The sequence below is a fragment of the Amblyomma mixtum genome, chromosome 8 (genome assembly GCF_055824585.1).
Source record: "Amblyomma mixtum isolate Tamu chromosome 8, ASM5582458v1, whole genome shotgun sequence".
Classification (NCBI taxonomy): domain Eukaryota; kingdom Metazoa; phylum Arthropoda; class Arachnida; order Ixodida; family Ixodidae; genus Amblyomma; species Amblyomma mixtum.
The window spans coordinates 126,978,167-126,998,941 of NC_143019.1; the positions used below are offsets into that span (position 1 = coordinate 126,978,167).

General features: G+C 49.9%; 1 protein-coding gene across 1 annotated transcript in view; it reads right to left on the reverse strand.

Annotated features, from left to right (window-relative positions):
• LOC149334260 (uncharacterized) overlaps positions 1–20,096 on the reverse strand; it is a 60,592-nt gene extending 40,496 nt beyond the window's left edge. Inside the window, exon 1 of the mRNA XM_089556228.1 lies at positions 19,939–20,096. Within this exon, the coding sequence (XP_089412354.1) occupies positions 19,939–20,045 (107 nt within the window). The 5' untranslated portion in view covers positions 20,046–20,096. The remainder of the gene's footprint in view (positions 1–19,938) is intronic.
• Between the last annotated feature and the right edge of the window lie 679 nt (positions 20,097–20,775).

Sequence of the window (20,775 nt, forward strand, 5' to 3'; positions counted from 1 at the left end):
CGGGATCCCTGTAGCTTCCGCAGCGGCCCGGGCTCTAGCTACCAATGCCTGTTGGGCATGGAGTTCGGTGCAGCCGCGCAGGGCAGATTCCCTGTCCTGTCGAGTGGGGTGGAGGTGGGGTGGGTAGGCAGGATTGGAAGGGCATGCCCACACCATGTGGTAGGTGTCCGAAAACTCCTCCTCACAGTGTGGGCACGCGCCCGAGAAAGAAGAATTGAAGTGCTTAAGTACTGCCGGGCACAGTACAGTATTGGTATAGAGGCGGAGAAGCCAGCGCTCCTCCACCCTGGTGAGGCCTTTACAGGGAGGGGGATAGAGGCCATGAAAATTTTGATAAAGAGAGGTGATCTCTTTAAAGGTGATGGCCGGATTGAAATTGAATTCCGGATCAGGCTGCGGATGAGGCGACGCCCGGTGAGTAAGCACGCGGGCGGCAGCGTCGGCTGCCTCGTTCCCCTCAAGACCCGCATGAGCCGGAGCCCACACGATAGTACGATGGGTCGGAAACCCTGTGTATTCGCATGCGTGGAGAATTTTGAAAGCACGGTCTGGAATATACCCTTGCTCAATATTGCGGCAGGCGCCCCTGGAGTCCGTAATAATGACTCGGCACTCTAGATCTGCGGCGGCCAGTGCAATGGCGATCTCTTCCGCAAATGTAATGTTTGGGGCACGGAAAGTAAGGCCCTGAACTGTAGTGTTTTGGTGGATGACGGCCGCCGTGTACCAACCCCCATGGTGTGGGCCGGCCGCATCTACATAGAAGACACCTGGCTTATGGCCATATTGTTGAGAAATAGCCTCCGCCCGCGCGAGATGGCGACCATCATGGGTGTCTGCAGTCATGTTCTTCGGAAGGGGTCGCACCTGGAGTGCAAAGCGCCAGGCTTCAGGGATGCGGACCCGTTCTTCTGTATGTGTTGCGTAGGATATGTGTAAGCGGGTCAGAAGGCGGCTCCCCGCAGGTGTTTTGCTTAGGCGCAAGTATTGATTGTTAAGATGAGCTTCTCGTAACTCCGCAAAGGTGTTGGTCATCCCCAGACCGAGGAGACGCTTGTTGGACGTCGTTATGGGGAGGTCGAGCGCTCTCTTATAAATCTTGCGGAGAACTACTTCTAAGGCATTCTCATCGCATTTGCGTAGGTGGAGGTAGGGAGCCGAATATAAAATCCGGCTGGTCACGAATGCATTGGCCAGCCGCAGGGAATCTTTGCATCGTAGTCCCCCCCTTTTATTGGACACCCGGCGGAGCATCCGACCCACCTGGTCCCCCACCTTACGTAGCTTGTTTAGGGTAGTGTCTATCTTGCGCCTATGATGAATGAAAAGCCCCAGTACCCGGATCTCCTCGTGTTCAGGTATCGGTCGGCTAAGTAGGGAAAGGGCAAATTTGGTTGTGCACTTTGAGTTGGGGCGTATGTGCACAAATTCCGATTTGCTCGGGGAGCATTCAAGACCACAGCGACGAGCGTATTCGTCCACAATAGCTGCCGCTTGTTGCAGGTTGGTCTCGATGTCTCCAACCGATTGTTGTGTTGCCCAGAGGATGATGTCGTCCGCATACAGAGCGTGCTGCACACCGGCGGCCTCTGCCAGCTGGGTAGGGAGCTTCATCATGGCCAGATTAAATAGTAATGGCGAGAGGACAGCTCCCTGTGGGGTCCCTCGTGTGTCAAGTTGATATGGGCCATATTCTGTGTCTTGCAGCCGGATATAGGATTGGCGATCTGTAAGGAATTGTTTGATATAATTGAAAGTATTGCGCCCGCAGTCTGTTTGCGACAAGTGGGATAGGATGATCTCGTGGGTCACATTGTCGAAAGCCCCCCGCAGGTCAAGTGCGACGACTACTTTATCATTGCTGGGGTGCTCGACGGGGTCGAGAATCTCCTTGTGAAGTTTCAACAGGACATCTTGTGCGGACCGGTGTGGGCGGAAACCGTACATGGTGTCTGCGAAAATTTTTTGCTGTTCCAGGAAAGCCGACAATCTGTCGCGGACCATAGTCTCCATCAGCTTCCCCACACACGAAGTGAGGGAGATGGGCCGGAGGTTGTCGGTGTTAATGGCTTTACCTGGCTTGGGAATGAAAGTTACTAGTGTCGTTTTCCAATCTATGGGGAGTGGTGTGCTTCCAATCCAGATAGTGTTGAAGTAATCGAGGAGAGTTTCGTAGGCGGGATCTGGGAGGTTGGCAAGAAGCTTTACCGTCACCTTGTCCCGGCCTGGTGCTGTACCTCGCTTCATTTTAGCCAGGGCCGCTTTTAGGTCATGGAGCTGGAACGGTTGATCCAAATCCGCATTCTCGGAACCTGCATACGAGTACGCCTGACCACGGGGATCCTGGTGTATACTCAAATATTTGTCGCGGAGCGCATCGGCCAGTTTGGCCGTGTCTCCAGTGAAGTTATGTATAGCCCTTTGAAGCTGTTTTTGTGTCTCAGTACGGGTTTGTGCCGGATCAATAAGGGTGCGGAAGAGGCGCCACGTACTCCGACTCGACATTTGCCGAGCTGCAGTGTTGCATCGGTGCACCCAATTGGAGTCGGCGAGTTGGGCCGCGTATTGTGCCGCCTGTTGGGTGATATCCGCGATGCGAATTTTGAGATTCCGATTGTGTTTTTGACGACGCCAGCGGCGGACTAGGCTGTGTCGTGCCTCCCAGAGGTGGAGGAGGTGGTTATCCACCGCCGGGCTCGCCTCTGAGAGTTGAACATTTTGCTCGACTGATTTCAAGTGGGATACTAGGTGTTGGGACCACGTTGAGTATCCTTGGTCCATTATCGATTGAGGATTGGTGTAGCTGCTCCTAAATTTGGTCCAGTCGGGTAGTTTTGCATTGGCCTGTGGTCTTGTGAGTGGCTTGGTATGGATTGTAGTGGTAATTATGCAGTGGTCGCTACCGAGGGATTCCTCTGTGTTCCTCCAATCTGCATAGCGAATATTTTTCGTAAAGGTGAGGTCCGGACACGTATCGCGCGTAACAGAGTTACCTATACGAATGGGTTGCGCGGGATCCGTGTGAAGTGTAAGGCCCAGTGTGGAAACAAGCTCCGCCAACTTGCGTCCGCGTTTCTCTTCACGTGTGTACCCCCATAAGGTGCTGGGAGCATTAAAGTCCCCAACGATTATGAGGGGATCCCGATTCGCGACCTTCAAAGCTCGGCTGAAGACATCTGCGAATGTAACATATGGTAGCTTTGGGGGACAGTAAATGTTGAGTATGAGCAATGGGGGGGTCCTCTTTGCGTAGCGGAAGGATCGTCACCATTACATAGGAGAAATTAGCGCTAAGATCCAGGTCAACCTAGGAGGCCGTGTAATTTTTATGTACGCAGAGGCAGCTCTGCGCATCCTGCTGGTACACCGTGTAACTGGCAAGGGTGGCGCCATTTCCTGGCTCCTGAAGGGCCACCACAGCAGGTCCCTAGTTTGGGACCCCAGTGGCGGTGGCAGCCGCCCGGGCGCGTCTGACTAAGGCTTGCTGGGCCTGTAAGTCGTGGCAGCCGAGCATGGTCGCCTCCCAGTTCTCCCGGGTTGGGTTGGAGAAGTGGGGAATGGCCACGTTGGAGGTGTCCGAAGACACCGCACTACAGTGTGGGTAGCAGCTGCTAAAGGAGGGGTCAAAATGTTTTAGTGCAGCCGGGCACAGCAATGTATTAGTCAGGAGGCGGAGAAGGAGCCACTCATCCGCCTTATTCAGGCCTTTACATGGGCTAGGGTAAAGGCGATGACTATTTTGATAGTAGGTAGTAATATCTTTGAATGTATACACCGGATTAAAATGTGGTTCCTGATCGGGTGGGGAGGAGAAAACAGCCCGGTGAGAGTGCGCGGGCGGCTGCGTCTGCTGCCTCGTTTCCTGCCAACCCATGATGAGCAGGGGCCCATATAAGGTAACGGTGTGCGGGGTCCGTAACCAGTATGCACTTTTGCTATATTCGATAGGCTAGGAAGGGAGTGCAGCCTTGTTCGACGTCCCGACAGGCCCCTCGCGAGTCGGTGATTATGTATTTGGAATCGGAATGTGAGGCCGCGAGAGCAATCGCGACCTCTTCTGCTTGTGTTGCACTTCTGGCTCTGAAGGTGAGGCCGTTTACTGTGTTGCTGTTGTGAACTACCGCGACCGTGTACCATCCCCCGTGCTGAGGACCGGAGGCGTCCACGTAGTATACACCTGTTTTGTTGCCATAATGTCAAGCTAGCGCTGCCGCTCGTGCCAGGCGCCGACCATTATGGTCTTCGTGTGACATGTTTGCTGGAAGAGGCCGCACGTGGAGGGCACGTCTCCACACTTCTGGGATGTGAAACCTCTCTTTCTTGGGAGTGGTCTGTTGGATATGGGTTCGAGCAAGAAGGCGGCGACCCGACTCCGTTTGCGACAAGCGCGTGTACTGGTTTGTAATGTGCGCCTCCCGGAGCTCCCGGAAAGTATTCCCCACCGCAAGCGCCATAAGCCGGCTGTTTGAAGGATCTTAAAGTGGCATTTGACAATGTAACACGCTAGATCATACTAACCTGAGCCAGACCGTCTGTGGCCTCAACACTTTCCGATATGTATGCCAATTTTCAATGGATCGTCAATCCTACATCCCGCATCTAAGATATAGAGCATGCTCCTTACCCACTGAGAACGCGGGGAACCCCCCAAGGCACGGTACTTGACCCGCTGCTCTTCAATCTGCCTATGATACACCTGCCGGCCCAGCTTCACGCCTTGTACGCCGATGACATCACTCTGTGGGCCACGCAGGGCAGCGCAGGAGAGAGACATTGAAACCAGCCTGAAAAAAGCGGCGAGGATAGTACACCACTACGCCCACCGCTGCGATCTTCAATGTTCCCCTAAAAAAATCGGAATTTGTGTACCTGCGCCCCTCAAAAAAGTGCATAACTAAAATCTCTCTTTTTCTTGAGAGTGGTCCATACGCGAAACTGATGGGATACGGCTGCTCGGACTCTGCATCCACAAACACAGGAAGCCAGACACTACATTGGCCAAACTTTTTAAGGTGGGTGACCAGGTGGGCCGCATGGTCCGGCGGGTTTACAACACAAGCGGAGGGTTACGAAGTAAGGATGCCTTGCGGCTGGCAAACGCCTTCGTAACCAGTCGAATTCTCTATTCGACTCCTTATCTTCCCATACGGAAACACGAGAAGGATGCCCTTGAGGTCATTGTTCGCAAAACTTTAGAATCTCAGAAGATAGTTTGGTTTTTCTTACGGGGTTTAACGTTCCAAAGCGACTCAGGCTATGAGATACGCCGTAGTGAAGGGCTCCGGAAATTTCGACCACCTGGGGTTCTTTAACGTGCACTGACACTAAAGCTCTGATTAAGAAACGCCAAAGGACGAAGGCGACTAACACCACAGAGAAAATAGAACTGCCAGAGCTATTAAAGTCAATCACTGGGCGAAATTTCAATTTTCTTTTTCTTCTGTCTTCCTGTCTTCTTTCACTCCCTTGTTTACCCCTTCGCTCACGGCGCGGGTCAGGTGCCCATCAAGATGTCACAGTTAGTGCGCCATTTCCTTTCCTCAAAAACGAAACCAAACCAAGTTAGTCAAAATAAGGAAGTTTAATATGAAGAGAATCGAGCATGCTCTAAAAAACTGAGGTAGCGAACGAGAAACCTGCGGAGACTACTCCGTTTGGCACAGAGAAGTGCCGATCATGCTGCAGCGTGGCGCTTGTCGCGATAATAGACATTTCGTTCATGGCGGTTCGGGTTTTATCGTCATGAAACTTTCGCACGGTAGGCCACTTTGGTTTAAAGCAGACTAAAAGCGCTGAATAGGAAAATAGTCATAAGCAAAAACCAGACAATATCGTTGAGACAAAGAAGGCAATGCAACTAGCACTACGGCTAATATAGTTAAAGCATCCGAAGAATTCTACACGAATCTACAGGGTACCTAATGTAATCAAGACGTTAATGAGAGGGGCAGAAGCGCACGGCACTCGAACCTCCCACCATTAAAGAAAGAGGAAGTACAGAAGTTTTAAGAGCAATGAAAAAGGTCGAAGCAGCTGGCGAGGGTTAGGTAAGAACAAATCTTTTGGAAGTACGGAGGCGAGGTTGCGCCAGAAAAACTAGCCACCCAGTACGCACAATACCTTATCGCCTCGAGCGTACCAGAAGCTTGGAAGGATGCCAATATCAACTTCAGCGACAAGAAAGCAGAGGTCTAGGGCCAGGAACTTTAAAGACCAATCTGCGTACTGTCCGTTGCTTGTAAGGTATTTACTAAATTAATCGCATATTGATTGAGAGCAACCTTAGACTCCAATCAACTAAATGAGCAGACAGGCTTTCGTAGAGGATACTTCACAATAGACCATATTCGCGCTACCAACCGCGTGATAGAAAATCGCGCAGAGTGTTACCAACCCTTATACATAGCCTTTAGAGATTACGGGAAGGCATTTGACTCAGTCCAAACAACAACACTCATTCAGGCATTGCAGAATCAGGGTGTAGAAGAGCCTTATGTAAAAAATTTTGAAAGGTGTTAAAGCCATTACACAGCTGGTAAGGAGCTTGATAAAGTCAGCAAAGAAAATCTAATAAGAAAGGACGTCAAGCAGGGAGACACGATCTCGGCAATGCTATTCACCGCCTGGTTACAGGTTGTGTTTCGAGGCCTGGATTAGGAACAGTGTGAGATGAGAGCTAACAGAGAATACCTAAGTTATCTGCGATTCGCTGATAGCATTTCCTTGCTAGGTCTCTCAAAGGATGTTCGTGAGTTAGAAGGGCAGAAAATAACGGTGGACCTAAAATATAATAATAAGAAAAACAGTTATATTCAACACTCTCACAAGGGAATAGCAATTCATAATTGGTAGCGAAGTGCTGAAAGTTGTAAAGAATTACGCCTACTTCGGGCAGGTAGTGAAGGCTGATCTGGATCATCAGAGGGAAATAACTAGATGAATAAGAATGGGCTCGAGGGCATATGCCAGGTTCTCTCAGATAACAAACAGCACTTTAACAATATATCTCTCAAGCGAAAAGTGCACAACAGCTGTATCTTGCCGGTACTCACCTATGGGGCAGAAACGTGTAAGCTACCGAAATGGGTTCAGCTCAAGCTAAGGGCGGCGTAGCAAGCTATGGAAAGAAAAATGATAGGTGTAACGTTAAGAGACAGGAAGCGGGCAGACTGGGTGAGGGATCAATCACATGTTAATGACATCCTAGTCGAAATCAAGAGGAAAATGTGGGCTTGGGCAGGGCATGTAATGCGAAGGCAAGGTAACCGAAGGTCCTTAAGGATACCAAAGTTGAATCCAAGAGAAAGGAAGCGTAGAAGGAGGCGGCAAAAAGGTAGGTGGGTGTTTAAGATTAAGAAGTTTGCGAAGTTGGGGTGGTCGCAGCTGGCACAAGATATGGTTAACTAAGAGATGTGAGAGTGGATTTTGTCGTGCACAGGGTGTAGTGAGGCTGATGGTGGTGATTATTGTGTTCTCAAGTACTTATTGAGTGGTTTGAGAGCGATGTAATAAATGTCTGCATTTGTTCTGGTGTGTGTCTGTGTTACTCTCTTGTCCTCTTCTTTTACTGCCGTGCCATTCTTCGCTAAATATTATGAATTCGACACACATTTCTAGTGGATGCGTGTTCGGCGTTGTCTTGAAAACTTTCGGCTCTTTTTTCTTTCAGTTGTTAGATACGCCAACCGTGAAGGTAAAACCAGGACGGGCAAATGAACGAGCAATCAAAGACAAGGCCACACATAACACGGTCCCGCCGGCCGACATCCTGGGCCGCGCATTTAATCGACTGTTGCGGGTACTGCCAAACCTCAAACTTGCAACACGTATCGGGCAGTATGGAACCTAGCACCTGAAAACCTCGTAACGCCCGAAAATCTAGCGTAGCGCCCGAAAACCTCAGCAGCCATATCGAACGCACTGTCGTGCTTAGTTGTTCGCCGACGTCAACTCCCGTCTGCCATAGCGCAAAAGCGTGAGTGTGCTTATGGAAGTTTGCGGCAACCGCTGCGCCGAGCAGATGGTTATGATTTTCAGCTGCTGACCCGAAAGACATGGGTTTGATCCCGGCCGCGGCGGTCGCATTTTCACGGAGGCTGTGTCAGAGGTACAACCAAAATTTTCCGGAGCGTTCTGAGTCGCTTACGTTGCCGGAAGCATAAACCCCAGTGATTGCAGACGCACCGGAAGTAAAATTAGAAAAGGGCACCTGCTATTTCGCTTTGCTTTACTCGCGGCAGCGTGCGCAGAAAAAAGTGGCAGTCGGAGGCCGAGCGAGATGGCTAGACCAAAACTAAACTTCTAAGTACGCAAGGTCAGTCATGCGAAATGCTTGCTTTCGAGAACAGTTTCTGCTGCGGACTGAGGACAAAATTGGAGAGAACACGTAAGCTTCGCCTTAAGTGTGTGACATGATAGCGTAGTCGTTAGCCTTATCATTCTAAGCAGTTTGACACCTTCGAACGCATTTTACATTTTTTATCAATTGTTTCAAGTAAATAATTCGTCAATTAAACACTGGAAATTTTCTTAGCATCATCAAAACTTGGCTTTTCATTCTGAGCATTCTTAACCTCTTTTACCATTTTTTATTTCTTTAATTAATTAATTACAATGATTTCATCACATTGTCACCGCATATCACACTGAAATCAATCACGAGAACTACAAATTACCATGATACGATTTTTTTACGTCGCTCTCGATTATAGGTCGCCGGTTCGAATCTCTGCCGTGAGCTAGGCTCCAACATAACTCATAAGTTTATGCTGCACGAAACGCTCAATCCTATAACACCATCCGGAACATTCTACAGCAAACGGTTGGCAGGAGGCATTTTTTTTTCAACACGCGGTGCGGGCTACATCGACGGCTTTTCGACCGAACGAGCTGTACACGCTATCGCGCGGTAATGAAGAACTTAACTTTGCATCCTTAAATTAGCAGCCATAAAAGGCTGCTTTTCGCACCCGATTTCAAGATGAACAAGAACGTTTAAAGGCTGTCTTTGGCGAATATGCAACTCGAAATAAGTAATCGTGATCGTTGGAAAAGTAATCCAAAAGTAGACTATCTGGGTGAAGAGATTATGCTACGCACATTGTAATTATGCAATTATGAAGGACCACGGCTCAAAAGAAACGGAGCAGAAGAGAGCGAACACACATGAGCGCACCAACTGTTCACAGATGCCGGCAATCTCGGCAGATTAGCTGCGAAAGATGGAGCAACTAACTTCGATTCGCTGTTTAAACAATCTCTGGTACTTCTCTGTCGCGGTGAAACACCAAATTTCCTGAATTCGTCGCAGCAGATGCAGTTTTCTCCTCGAAACGGCCCGCTGCTGCATCGCGCTCAGTGGAGCCGAACGGGAGAGTGGGACCCAACATGGCCTCGCTGAGGGCGGTGTCTTCACCCTGCAACGGGTGCTGGCATCGAAGCACGCTAGGAGGGTGCGGGCCGCGTATTCGCTTCGCTCTCGCGATATCAGCAAAAGGAGCGCTGCATGTTTGCTTTCGTTAAAGCGACCACCGCCGTCATGGAAGCAGCCAGTCGAGCGCCATAATTTCAATCGCATTCATTCCATTCCACCCAGCACTGGCTGACCTAAACATTGTGCCAGTATTCCCGACTACATTGTTACGATAATTGCCAGCACAACCGTATGGCATACATCTTTTCAGGAGGTTCTATACAATTTCTGTATGGACATAGCTTACATGGTCCGCTCAAGTTCCGCAATAGCCTGCGACAGTGATTACTTGGCTTCTGGGGGCTTAACGTCCTGAAGCGGCTCATGCTATCAGGGACGGCGTAGTGAAGGGCTCCTGAAATTTCGAACACCTGATGTTCTTTAGCCTGCGCTAAGATCGCACAGTATACGGGCCTCTAGAATTTCGCCTCTATCGAAATTCGGCTGCCACGGCAGGGATCAAATCCCCGACTTTCCGGTCAGCAGCCCAGATTACCTGTTTCCTTTTGGCACTGTTCAGGCGTCCACTGAGATGTGTAGCAATTACTGCGCCTTTTCGTTTCCTCAAAAACCAATTCAGGCATCCAATTTTTGACGCAACCATTCATCGTACGCCGTTACGGATGGTGCCATATGGTTTGTCGTTCCATACAGCATATGTTCCTTAGTCAGGTTAGAGGCTAGCTCGCGACACGCATGCTAACAGACTGTGCGAGCGTTTTACTTGGACCTTTGTGGATTCAGCGTTTGTGGAATCAGCGTTCGGAGGCACGCCTCCGTTTCATTTCGCAGTGCGCAACCAGCGTCGATATCGGACGCTCGCGATGACACTGACGCTTTCGTCTTCGCAGCAGCCAGCAGCCTCAAGTGACCACTGAATTTTGTAGCGAAAAGCTTCACTAGGCTGGTCAACGCCGCACTTCGCGTGAGCCGCAGCCCAGATTTGCCACTTCTGCGCATGCGCGAAACCGAGTGACATAACGCACGGCGCAGGAAGCCAGATACAAGCGCTTACGGTCGAAGTGCGAAGGCAAAGGGCAGAATTAGTTGCCGTCGGAGAATGGCAACAAAAAGAGGAGGAAAAATTTTGACCAGCTCCAACATGGCCAGAGGCGCACCCACTGAGTCTTTAATCTGGCAGCGGAACTGTCGCGGATTCCAACGCAAGTGGCCGTTATTGCAACAATATCTGACGCTATTAAATAAGAAACTGCTAGCTATAGCCCTGCAGGAGACGAGCAAAAGAGCAAAACTCTCGGGATATTGAGCTTTTTCAAGTGAGAGAGGTGAGAAATCTCGTGTCACAACGTTTATTAAGAGGAACATCGCGGCAATCGAGCACGAGGTCAGCTCGAGCGAAATTGAAGCAGTGCTATTGGAAGTTCATACGGGACGAAAACAGAAGCCTAGCGTGTTCCTCTTAAATTTGCACAGTACCCCACAGCAGAGTATGGTGAGATTCAGGGCCCGCTTTCACAAAGCAATTATGGTGACTTTAATGCTGTGCACTCGGAATGGGGTTACGCTAAACAAGATCCCAAAGGCAGGCAGCTGTGGGAGGACGCGCATATCTGGGTCTCTACTTAAAGACCCTAGTAGTCCACCCAGGGTGAGTAAGTGTGTGCACAGAAACCTCCTCTGACCTGTCCTTCTCTAAATGTGTGACAGATCTAAAAGTGCACAATTCAGAGAAGAATTTCGGCAGCGATCATTTCATTTTGGCCTCGATCCTTAAAAAAGGAGTTAAGACGCGTCGTGTGCGTCAACCGAGAGTAACGGAATGGGAAATACGAAGTCTGTTATGAAAGTATCCGACCTTTGGCCGAACAAAAAAAACTGGCACCACTGGAGCGTTGGAAACCTAATCACTCTCAAAGTAGTCTCCTTGGGACTCCACACACTTCTCCCTGCGGCCATTGTTGGAAGCATTCCGAAAAGGCCACTTTCAAAATGGAGTTTAGCTCAGCTGTCGTTGCAGCTATAATGTCCTCTGTTTTCTGAAATCATGCTCCTTTCAATAGGCTCTTTATTTTAGGTAACAGCAAGAAGTCGCAGGGCGCCATATTAGGAGAGTAAGGAGTCTGTTGAACAACAGGAGCCTGGTTTTTCGCAAAAAAAGTCTGAATCAAGTGCGAGGAATGTGCAGGAGCATGGTCGTCATGGAAGCGCCAATTTTCTCTTGACCTCAACTCCGGTCTCTAGAGCCGAACAGCATCACGTAGGCGACGGAGGACATCCCTGTAGTACTCTTTAGTCATTGTTTGACCATGTGGTGAGTACTAGTTCTGTACCACACAGCGGGAGTCAAAGAAAGCACTCAGCATCCCTCTCACGTGGCTGCGCACTTGACAGGCCTTCTTTGGTCTTGGTAACGTGGAATGCTTCCACTGTGACGACTGGGATTTGGTTTCCGGGTAGTACACGTACACCCAAGACTCGTCACGAGTGACTAGTGACTAGAAAATTTAAGACCTAATTCCCTAATCTCATGCATGGAGAAATTGATGGAGGGCGTAGTCCAGACCAGACTGACGCGCTTTATGGAGCAAAGCGATCTGTGGACGCACGAGATGGTCGGCTTCCGACCGGGCTTGTGCACGCAGGACGTTATGATCCGTCTGAAACATGACAATCGACTCACGTTCTAGAGACGCCAATGTATTTCTCGGCCCAGACTTGACAAAGGGTTTTGATAATGGCAAACATGAAGCAATCCTCCGAAGTCGTCATGAAATTTTGGTAGGCGCGCGAACATACGATTACATCAAGGACTTTCTGTCAGGCAGAACTGCCTGCATGAAGTTCCAAGACATCGAGTCTCGCACACTGAAGTTAGGGAGCAGGGGCACGCCGCCGGGCTCAGTTCTCTCTCCGTTCCTCTTCAACGTGGCAATGAAGGCCCTCCTCGAAGCTCTGCGTAGCATAGAGGGTCTAAATTTCAGTATGTATGCGGATGACATCAACCTCTGGATTAACCAGTGGAGTGATGCGAGTATCAAGGAGCGCCTGCGGGCTGCGGCGCACACTCTCGTCGAATATGCTGCCAGAAGTGGTGTCTCATGCTCTCCGCAAAATTCAGAATTATTCGCCTATAACCCGAAGTCACTCCGAAGCAAGCGCAACTGGAAATTTGACATTAAAGTAAAGGGAAAACCAGTTCCAAAGGTAGACCAAATCAGAATCTTAGGGCTATTTGTTCAGGATAATGGATATAAGGGTGGGGCAATCAAAAAGGTTGAGGGATTTGCCACGCAAGCCCTTGGTATATTTAGAAGGGTCACGCTGAAAGGACGAGAGATAAAGGAAAGCTTGCTTAAATCAACCCAACCATGTATAATATGCCGCGTGAGTGATGCCACACTTTTCTTAAACATCACGGCTGAGGTGAAGACGAAACTACATTCGCTCATTCGCCGGTGCATAAAGAGAGCCCTGGGCTTACCGATTAGCACCTCCACGGAGAAGCTGATCTCTATGGGAGTGAACAATACCTTAGACGAAATAGCAGAGGCTGTCAGAATTTCACAGCTCAAAAGATTAAGCCGAATAACCACAGGCAAAGCCATCCTTGAAATGGTAGGCCTCCAAACAGATAGGGGACTACGAGCCAAATCGAACATTATGCAGGAGTGCCGAGAAAATCTAATCATTCCCCACTCCCTCGTAACATGCATCCCATATTCAACACTGAAAGGAGGGAGAAGAGAGCAGAATCACTAATCAGACGCTTCGATCCGATGGACAGCAAGTACGTTGCGTACGTGGACGCAGCAAGTCGGGTGCGCCGGTCGCCTCAGTGGTCGACGGCCGTGGTGCCCCCGTATCGACAGCCACCATTAGAAGCCGGAACGCGGGAACAGCTGAAAAAGTTTCGATCGCGCTCGCCTGCGTTGGAACGGAAGCCAATTTTATGATCAGCGATAAGAAAACGGCCATCTATAATTTTGAAAAGGGTAGGACCTCGCCGAAAGCGGCAAGTATTCTGGCCAGTAGACGGCTAAACAGAAAAGTTAGCCTAATTTGGACTCCCGCACACGCGTCCATTCCTGGCAATGACTCGACCCACGAGTTAGCCCGAGCTCTCTACTTCCGGGTAGCTGTGGAGCCGCCCGACTGCCAAAACATGGACGAGCGTCTGCAAAATTATGCGAAGATTGATGAAAATTATTGGCTACAGAGGAGACTGGTGCCACTACCGGATAAAAGTCTAAACATTTGGGAGGCAATCGCATCGGGACGCCTCCAAGCCGAGAGGGACCCTCGACCACATAATCTGAGAGTGCGCTAGCTCCCCAGGGGCTAAATAAAACATAAATTTGAGAGAAACCTGGGAAGCCCTGCTGCGGAGCGAGGCCCCTGCTTCACAGCAACAAGCCATCCGCCTGGCGGAAGAAGGCTCGAGGAATCAAGACCTCTTTGCCTGCTTCTAATAGCGGAGGCCACGGCCCCCGTCACCAAGGCCTGCACGCCAGGGACGGGGAGTAGACGGCTTCCTTATCTGGAGGAAAATAAAGTTGATATCATCATCATCTGGTGACGGCCCTCGCCGCCGCCGCTGACAGAATTAAAATAAAAAAACGACATGACAGAAAAAATATCACAAATAAAAAAATGAAAGACAGACAGTGCGCCAGGAAGCTCTCATATCTCGGTGGACACCCGAACTGCGCCGTAAGATAAGGAAAATGAAAAGAAAATTGGTTTTAATGAAAGAAGGCGACGCCTATCTCTCTCATATCTCGGTGGATACCCAAACCGCGCCGTAAGGGCTTTAAGGAAAATGAAATGAAATGAAAATTGCTTTTAAGGGAAGCAAATGTCTGTCTGCCATATCTTGGCGTACACCCCAAAAAATGCATACCACAGTACGTCTCTAAAGCAATCTTCTAAGATAGCACCGTATTCAAAACACGCGCGTCTCCCCCTCCGCCTCTGTACAAACTTTGTATACCTAAGGCAATACGTTTCGGAAAAGCCAGAAAGCTATACCCTAAGTGTAACCGTAAGTATAACCTTAAGCTAAACCACGAGCATCACCGCAGGTTTTCGCTTCGAGATATCCAGGCTTAACCTTAGCTAAGCCGAAGCTAATTTTTTTTCTTGCGATCGCTCGTATCTTCTGTACCATCTGCGAGTAGACACACTAAAACTAACTCGCTAACACACGCTGCTTCTTTTTCTTTAATGGGGATAGTAAGGCTTTCGGCTTAAAATTATGACAGACGCGCAGCTGACTCGAAGCGCTCCTCCTCACGTGGTCCCCAGCCGGCCAGCAGATACGGCCTAGTTTGAAAACGGCATACAACGGTCGCTTCCGCTGCTTTCGTAACAATATTAAAGCGAAAGAGGAAGTAGTACCTGCCGCAAGGCTTCCTTGCCAATCGGGGAGAGCATTAACGTGCTCTCCCAGATTAAGGCTAGGGTTACTTGCCAGACGGGTACTCAGGTAACACTTGTTGCTTGGCTAGTCGGTGCATAGTTTTCGTACAAAAGTAAGCGCAAAAAGCGAGACATTCACAAGACATTCGTGTGTATATCTAACTCTTTGCGCTAACATTTGTGCGCAAACTTTTCCAGAGGGGTCTCTGTTGCCAAAAAACTCTTTCAACTCTCATTTGTCTGCATGCGGAAGTGGTTTGGTTTGGTTTGGTTTGGTTTATGAGGTTTAACATCCCAAAGCAACTCAGGCTACGAGTGACACCGTCGTGAAGGGCTCCGGAAATTTCGACCACCTGGGGTTCTTTAACGGGCACTGGCATCGCACAGTACCCGGGCCTCTAGAATTTCGCCTCCATTGAAATTGGGCTGCGACGGCGGGGATCGAACCCGCGTCTTTCAGGTCAGCAGTCGACCACTATATTGTCACGTAGTGGTGACTGAATTCCGGCGAACAGGAACACAGCGAGAATGTCTTCGAAACGAAACTCTTTATTCGGACTGACTTGCGCCCGCAAAGAACTGAATCATTCGGCAGCGGCGTAGCAACAAGCGTGCTCGGCGGTCGTCGAACAGAATGACCGCCGCTGTAGGCCGTGCTCTTTTTTAAAGCTGGTAGCGACCCTTCGAGATAAAGCTTTAGAAGTTACTAGAACATTCTGGCGCAAACTAGAATCCGCTCCGTCCGGATGCGATCAATCGAGATAATTCAAGGCGCGTCTTGCGTCACAAACGAAGCAATAAAGCGGCGTGCCGGAAGCCTTGAAGCATGAACAAATAAACACAACAAACAAACGCTACAAAGATTCGCGGCAATATCCACTGAGCCACCGCGGCGGCCCGCATGATTGTGGCTACTAAGCCGCAGTACATGTTTTCGAACCCGGCCGCGGCGGCTGCGTTTAGGTGGAGGCAAAACGCAAACACTCCGGATGAACCATGAACCGCCACCTGCTAGGGTCGCAGTGTGGGCGCGCGGTCTAACCAGTGTCCGGAACGCACTGAACGCTACGGACGCCAAGCAGCGTATAATTGCACGATACGCCATAGCTTTCGCTGTCTAACCGCGTTCAACGGAAGTTAAACCGCAGCTAATTTCTTTTCTATCAGTCAGTGTATGGCAGTTGGGCTGCACACGATTGCAAAAAAAATGGCTGAGGCTTAACTTGGTTAAGCCTGGAGAATGCGAAGCATCATCGTGTCGCGTAATTTGGAGGCGCACAACCACAGCGACGGCGCGAGGTGGGCCCCCGTTTCTCCACTGTCGTGACGTTATCAAGTCACGTGGTGTGACGTCATGTATCACGTGATTTGGAGGCGCACAACCACAGCGACGCCGCGAGGTGGGCCCCCGTTTCTCCACTGTCGTGACGTCATCGTGTCACGTGGTGTGACATCATGTATCACGTGATTTGGAGGCGCACAACCACAGCGACGGCGCGAGGTGGGCCCCCGTTTCTCCACTGCCGTGACGTCATCGTGTCACGTGGTGTGGCATCATCGTGTCACATGATTTGGAGGCGCACAACCACAGCGACGGCGCGAGGTAGGCCCCCGTTTCTCCCCTGTCGTGACGTCATCGTGTCACGTGGTGTGACGTCATGTATCACGTGATTTGGAGGCGCATAACCACGGTGAAGGGCTGAAGTGGTAGCTAAAGTAGTATGCTTCGCATAAAATCTGCGAGAAATGCGTTTCCATGGCTTTTTAGACTTTAAGCGCTTCGCCCTGGAGTTACGTGCGGCTAATAATAACAACAATAATATTAATAATTGTTTTGTTTTTTCAGGAAAGTAAATGGCGCAGTATCTGTCTCCATATCTCGGTGGACGCCTGAACAGCGCAGTAAGGGAAGGGAGGAAGGTGGGAGTGAAAGAAGAGGCAGATTTTTTTTGTTTTGTTTTTTAGGAAAGGAAATCGGGCAGTATCTGTCTCACATATCTCGGTGGGCACCTGAACTGTGCGGTAAGGAAAGGGAGGAAGGTGTGAGTGAAAGTAGAAAGAGAGAGGTGCCGTAGCGGAGGTCTCCGGATAATATTTCGACCACCTGGGGATCTTTGACGTGCATTGACATCTCACAGCACACGGGCGCCTTCTGCGTTCCGCCTTCATCTAAACGCGGCCGCGGCGGTGGGTTCGCACCCGGGCACTCCGGCTCGGTAGACGGGCGCCTTAACCCCTGTGCCACCGCGGCGGGTAGGGCGGCTAGTTTGCTTCCACTGTACCTCGCGCGTTAGATGCGGTATTGGCTCATTTTCCTAGCATAATTCCACCACCGAAATATCTTCTCCTATACAGCGGCTCAACACAAGCAGTAAGGCTCTAGAGCACGCAGTCTGCGTCCTGGGTATTGTGTCCATGTTTGCAGCATAGTGAAATCGTATCCATGCCCTGTCCGAGTTTTGCGGGCTCGGTGTAATACTCACCGTCTTAGGGAAGCGGGTAATGCTTCCCATGCGATACAAGTGATATACTCGTTTCTACTGAAATTATCCGGGGGCTTCTCGTTCTGCCTAAAAATTAAGCTGTGGCTTAGCTCTGGTTAAGCCTGAATATACAAGCGAAAAGCTTCAGTTATGTTTGGTTTGACGTCATGGCTGTCGCAGTTCGCGAACAATGCACCGGGAGCACCACGATAGCGGTGGGGCGTTCGGCCGTCCACACACTGCCTGTACGAGGAGGAGGAGGAGACGGAAATTGGCGCGGTTAAGACTGCCCGCAGGAATGCGGAGAGGAGGGTTGCCGGCTGCGACGCGGGAAACACGCGGCTGCAATGAAAGGTCAAACGGTGGGCGAGGAGGCGAAGCGCGCAGTTGTAGCGGCGGTGAGAAGGCGGCGCACATGCGCAGTAGAGCGCGGCTGCACCTGCGCTGTGCGTGACGTCACTCGGTCGCGGCATACGGCATACGTGAAGCTGGGCTCCGACCCTCGGAGTGGAACTTTTCGCTTCAAAAGGAATTTCTCTGCCGCTCCACGCGTGCTTTAATTCCATCGCAGAGATCCAACCTTCGGGGCGATTTAACTCGCCATGACGAGGTGGCCTTGAGGAGAGTCTGGGTGGGTGCGGCACTGACGCCTGTGGTCAGGGCCTCCTGGACATCACAGACCCCGCTTCTGAACTGCCCCTCCTGCCCCAATTCTGCTACAGAGGCACGTTAGCTCACTTTCTGCTAACTTGCCCCGGACTTCGGGCGGCACGTAAACGACACCTAGGCACTCAGAGCTACGACACCCGCCGGCCACCCGACACTCGAATGTGGACCCACAGGCCCCAGTTTAGGGCCTTGTTGCATTTATAGCCGACAGCAGCCTGCACATGTACACATTACATGTACATGTAATATGTACATACATATTACATGTATACATATGTATACATGGCACATATGGGCACATATGCATAAGAGCATATGTGCCCATTCGCCTCTTATGTTGAAGGCTAGAGCCAATTCCGCCGCATCCTATTCTGCCCAAAAATAAAATGGTATACACTTAGGCGGTCCAAAATAATTGACCATGCATCTTTTAACTACCTAGTCATCTTCTGACTACCTCCTACCACACAAGCAAAGTCCGCCGTGACGTACATAGCGCCTGCTCAGACCACATTTGTGCATCTTTAACGCTTCGTTAAAGAAGCATCTCTCAAATGAAAAAAAGGAGGGAACACTCAAGCTCCATCTTAAGGATATGAAGCGGTAGTGTTAATCAGTTAGTGCTCATATAGATAGAATCCGCGATTCTCGACTTTACATTCACAGGTCCCTGGGAATCCTCACGCCCACCTTGTGCAATAGTGCAGCGCTTGAGGAATGTACCCACAACTCCGACGGCCGATTTTGTGGATAACACGGTCCTTAACGATATCCCGTTACAACAGCTCTTATCTGGCACTTCTGTTGATTCATAGAATTTAACGTCTCTAAGAGATTGAGACTACGAGGGACGTCGTAGTGGAAGGCTTCTAATAATTTCGACCAACTGGGCTTCTTTAGCGTGCACTGTTTTATTTATTCGAGCTGTTTGCCATTAGGCATAATGAAAAAGGGAAAGAAAGTTATAAAAAGGAGTGCAAATAAGCCTCGCTTAAAAAGCGGGAAAAGTTCGCGATAAATCGATTATCTTGAGTCCATTTTCGATAGTCGTCTGCAACGTCCCATCGCAGGAAAACCTTTCTTAGGAAGCGTCGTCTCACGGAAGCTGTAGTCGGGCAAGTCCACACAGCAAGTGTTTTTCGTCACACTGGTCGGGCGCAGCACCACAATGGGGACACTTGTGAGTCACTTCGTAACGTTCGTCACGCCACCGATGACGCACAAAAGGAGTCAAAGCCGCTCCTGCCCGAATAGCTTGCACTGACATCGCACAGTACAGAGGCCTGTAGCATTTCGCTTCCATCGACCAGTATATGTAGTTTATTCACAATCACTTGAGCAGGTTGTGATGACATTAGAGTCACGTGACCTACGTGCTCCACTGCCACATAGGTTCCTTCTCTTCGAAATTTGAACGTATTTTTCGCTCACGTCTAACGACGACGATGCCGGCTTTTTGCAGCACGCACGCCTTGGCACTGGCGTTAAAAATGATATTTACTCACCTGAAATGACCTGTAAAGATAGCAGGCACCAAAGTGGAGAGAAATCTTCAGTCGACTTCTAAGGGAAGGGAGGGTTAGGCGAGAACTTAGCTGCCCCGGTAAGAACCCTAAAGATTTCGAGCGTGACCAGGGGGCGTTCAGACGAGGGCGGAGGGTAGGGAAATTTCAGGATAGTTGCCACGGGAAAAACTCTGCGGGTGTCTACCGTGTACAGTGCAGGCCCCATCAGCTTTGATTATTAATCTACATGAAGGAGAAAACGTAGTGCTAACGCACTGACACCATATAGTCATATTTCTGAACTTCTGAATTTTCTTCTTGGCAGTTCATTTTTCTTGTTCCCCTTGCTAGTTTTTTTTTCGCAAACAACGGGTGGCAACCGTGGCATCGAGTGTCGCCTGTGGTTCTCTTAATGGTTGCGATGACCCACCTTTCCATGAGGATGTCGTAAGGCAAGCCGTACAGGTCCCAGAACTCGGTGTCCGACATATCGTCAATATTTGAAGGCTCGAAGCCGGTTTCGGTAACCGGGGCCATCGTGGTTAACGCAGAGTCGCCACTGATGTAAGTCTCTGCGGAGGTGGTGCCCGGTTGCGTCTGCAGGAATATGGAGAGCCAGGGCGGAATTAAAGGAGAGAAAAAAGCCAGAGAAGTATACTTTACAGCTTGTGAACATTTTGCTCTTTGACCGTAGATGAGGGCCTTTAAACAAGCAAAATGAATTTTTGCACAGACGGAGATCTCAGGTTCAGTGGGTGTTCATGAGAATACCCAGGGTGAACACACAGTTTGTAAGGACCCTTGGAAAGCTTGCTGTTATGCACAAGAGCATGACTGTTGGTTTCTAGGAGTTTAAATGCAAGGAAAGAGTTGCCTCACTACTCCTCAGATGGTCAGTTGGTTGATGATCTGAGTTGACATGCCGCGATACGACAAACTAGAGAAGCCGAGACAGTATGACACGGGCGCTGACTACTTATTCGTTGCAGCTACGTACATAGTTTTATACGAAACATGGAGCCCTTATCAGGCATAAATGAAAAGAAAACATGGCAGGACTAAATGGCACTTGTTAGGCAAAATGGGCCATAAGGGGAGGAGTGTGGGGTATAAACAGTTATTCAGAAAGACGGATATGACCAATGAATGCATTATCTATATGCGTTCTTGTCAGAAACCCATTATCTGGCTGCTGCGTCCTCAGGACGGTGCGCTAACAGAGCTGTCTTTAGATAATGGGCCTCCATGTTTCCTCGTGCGGAATCCC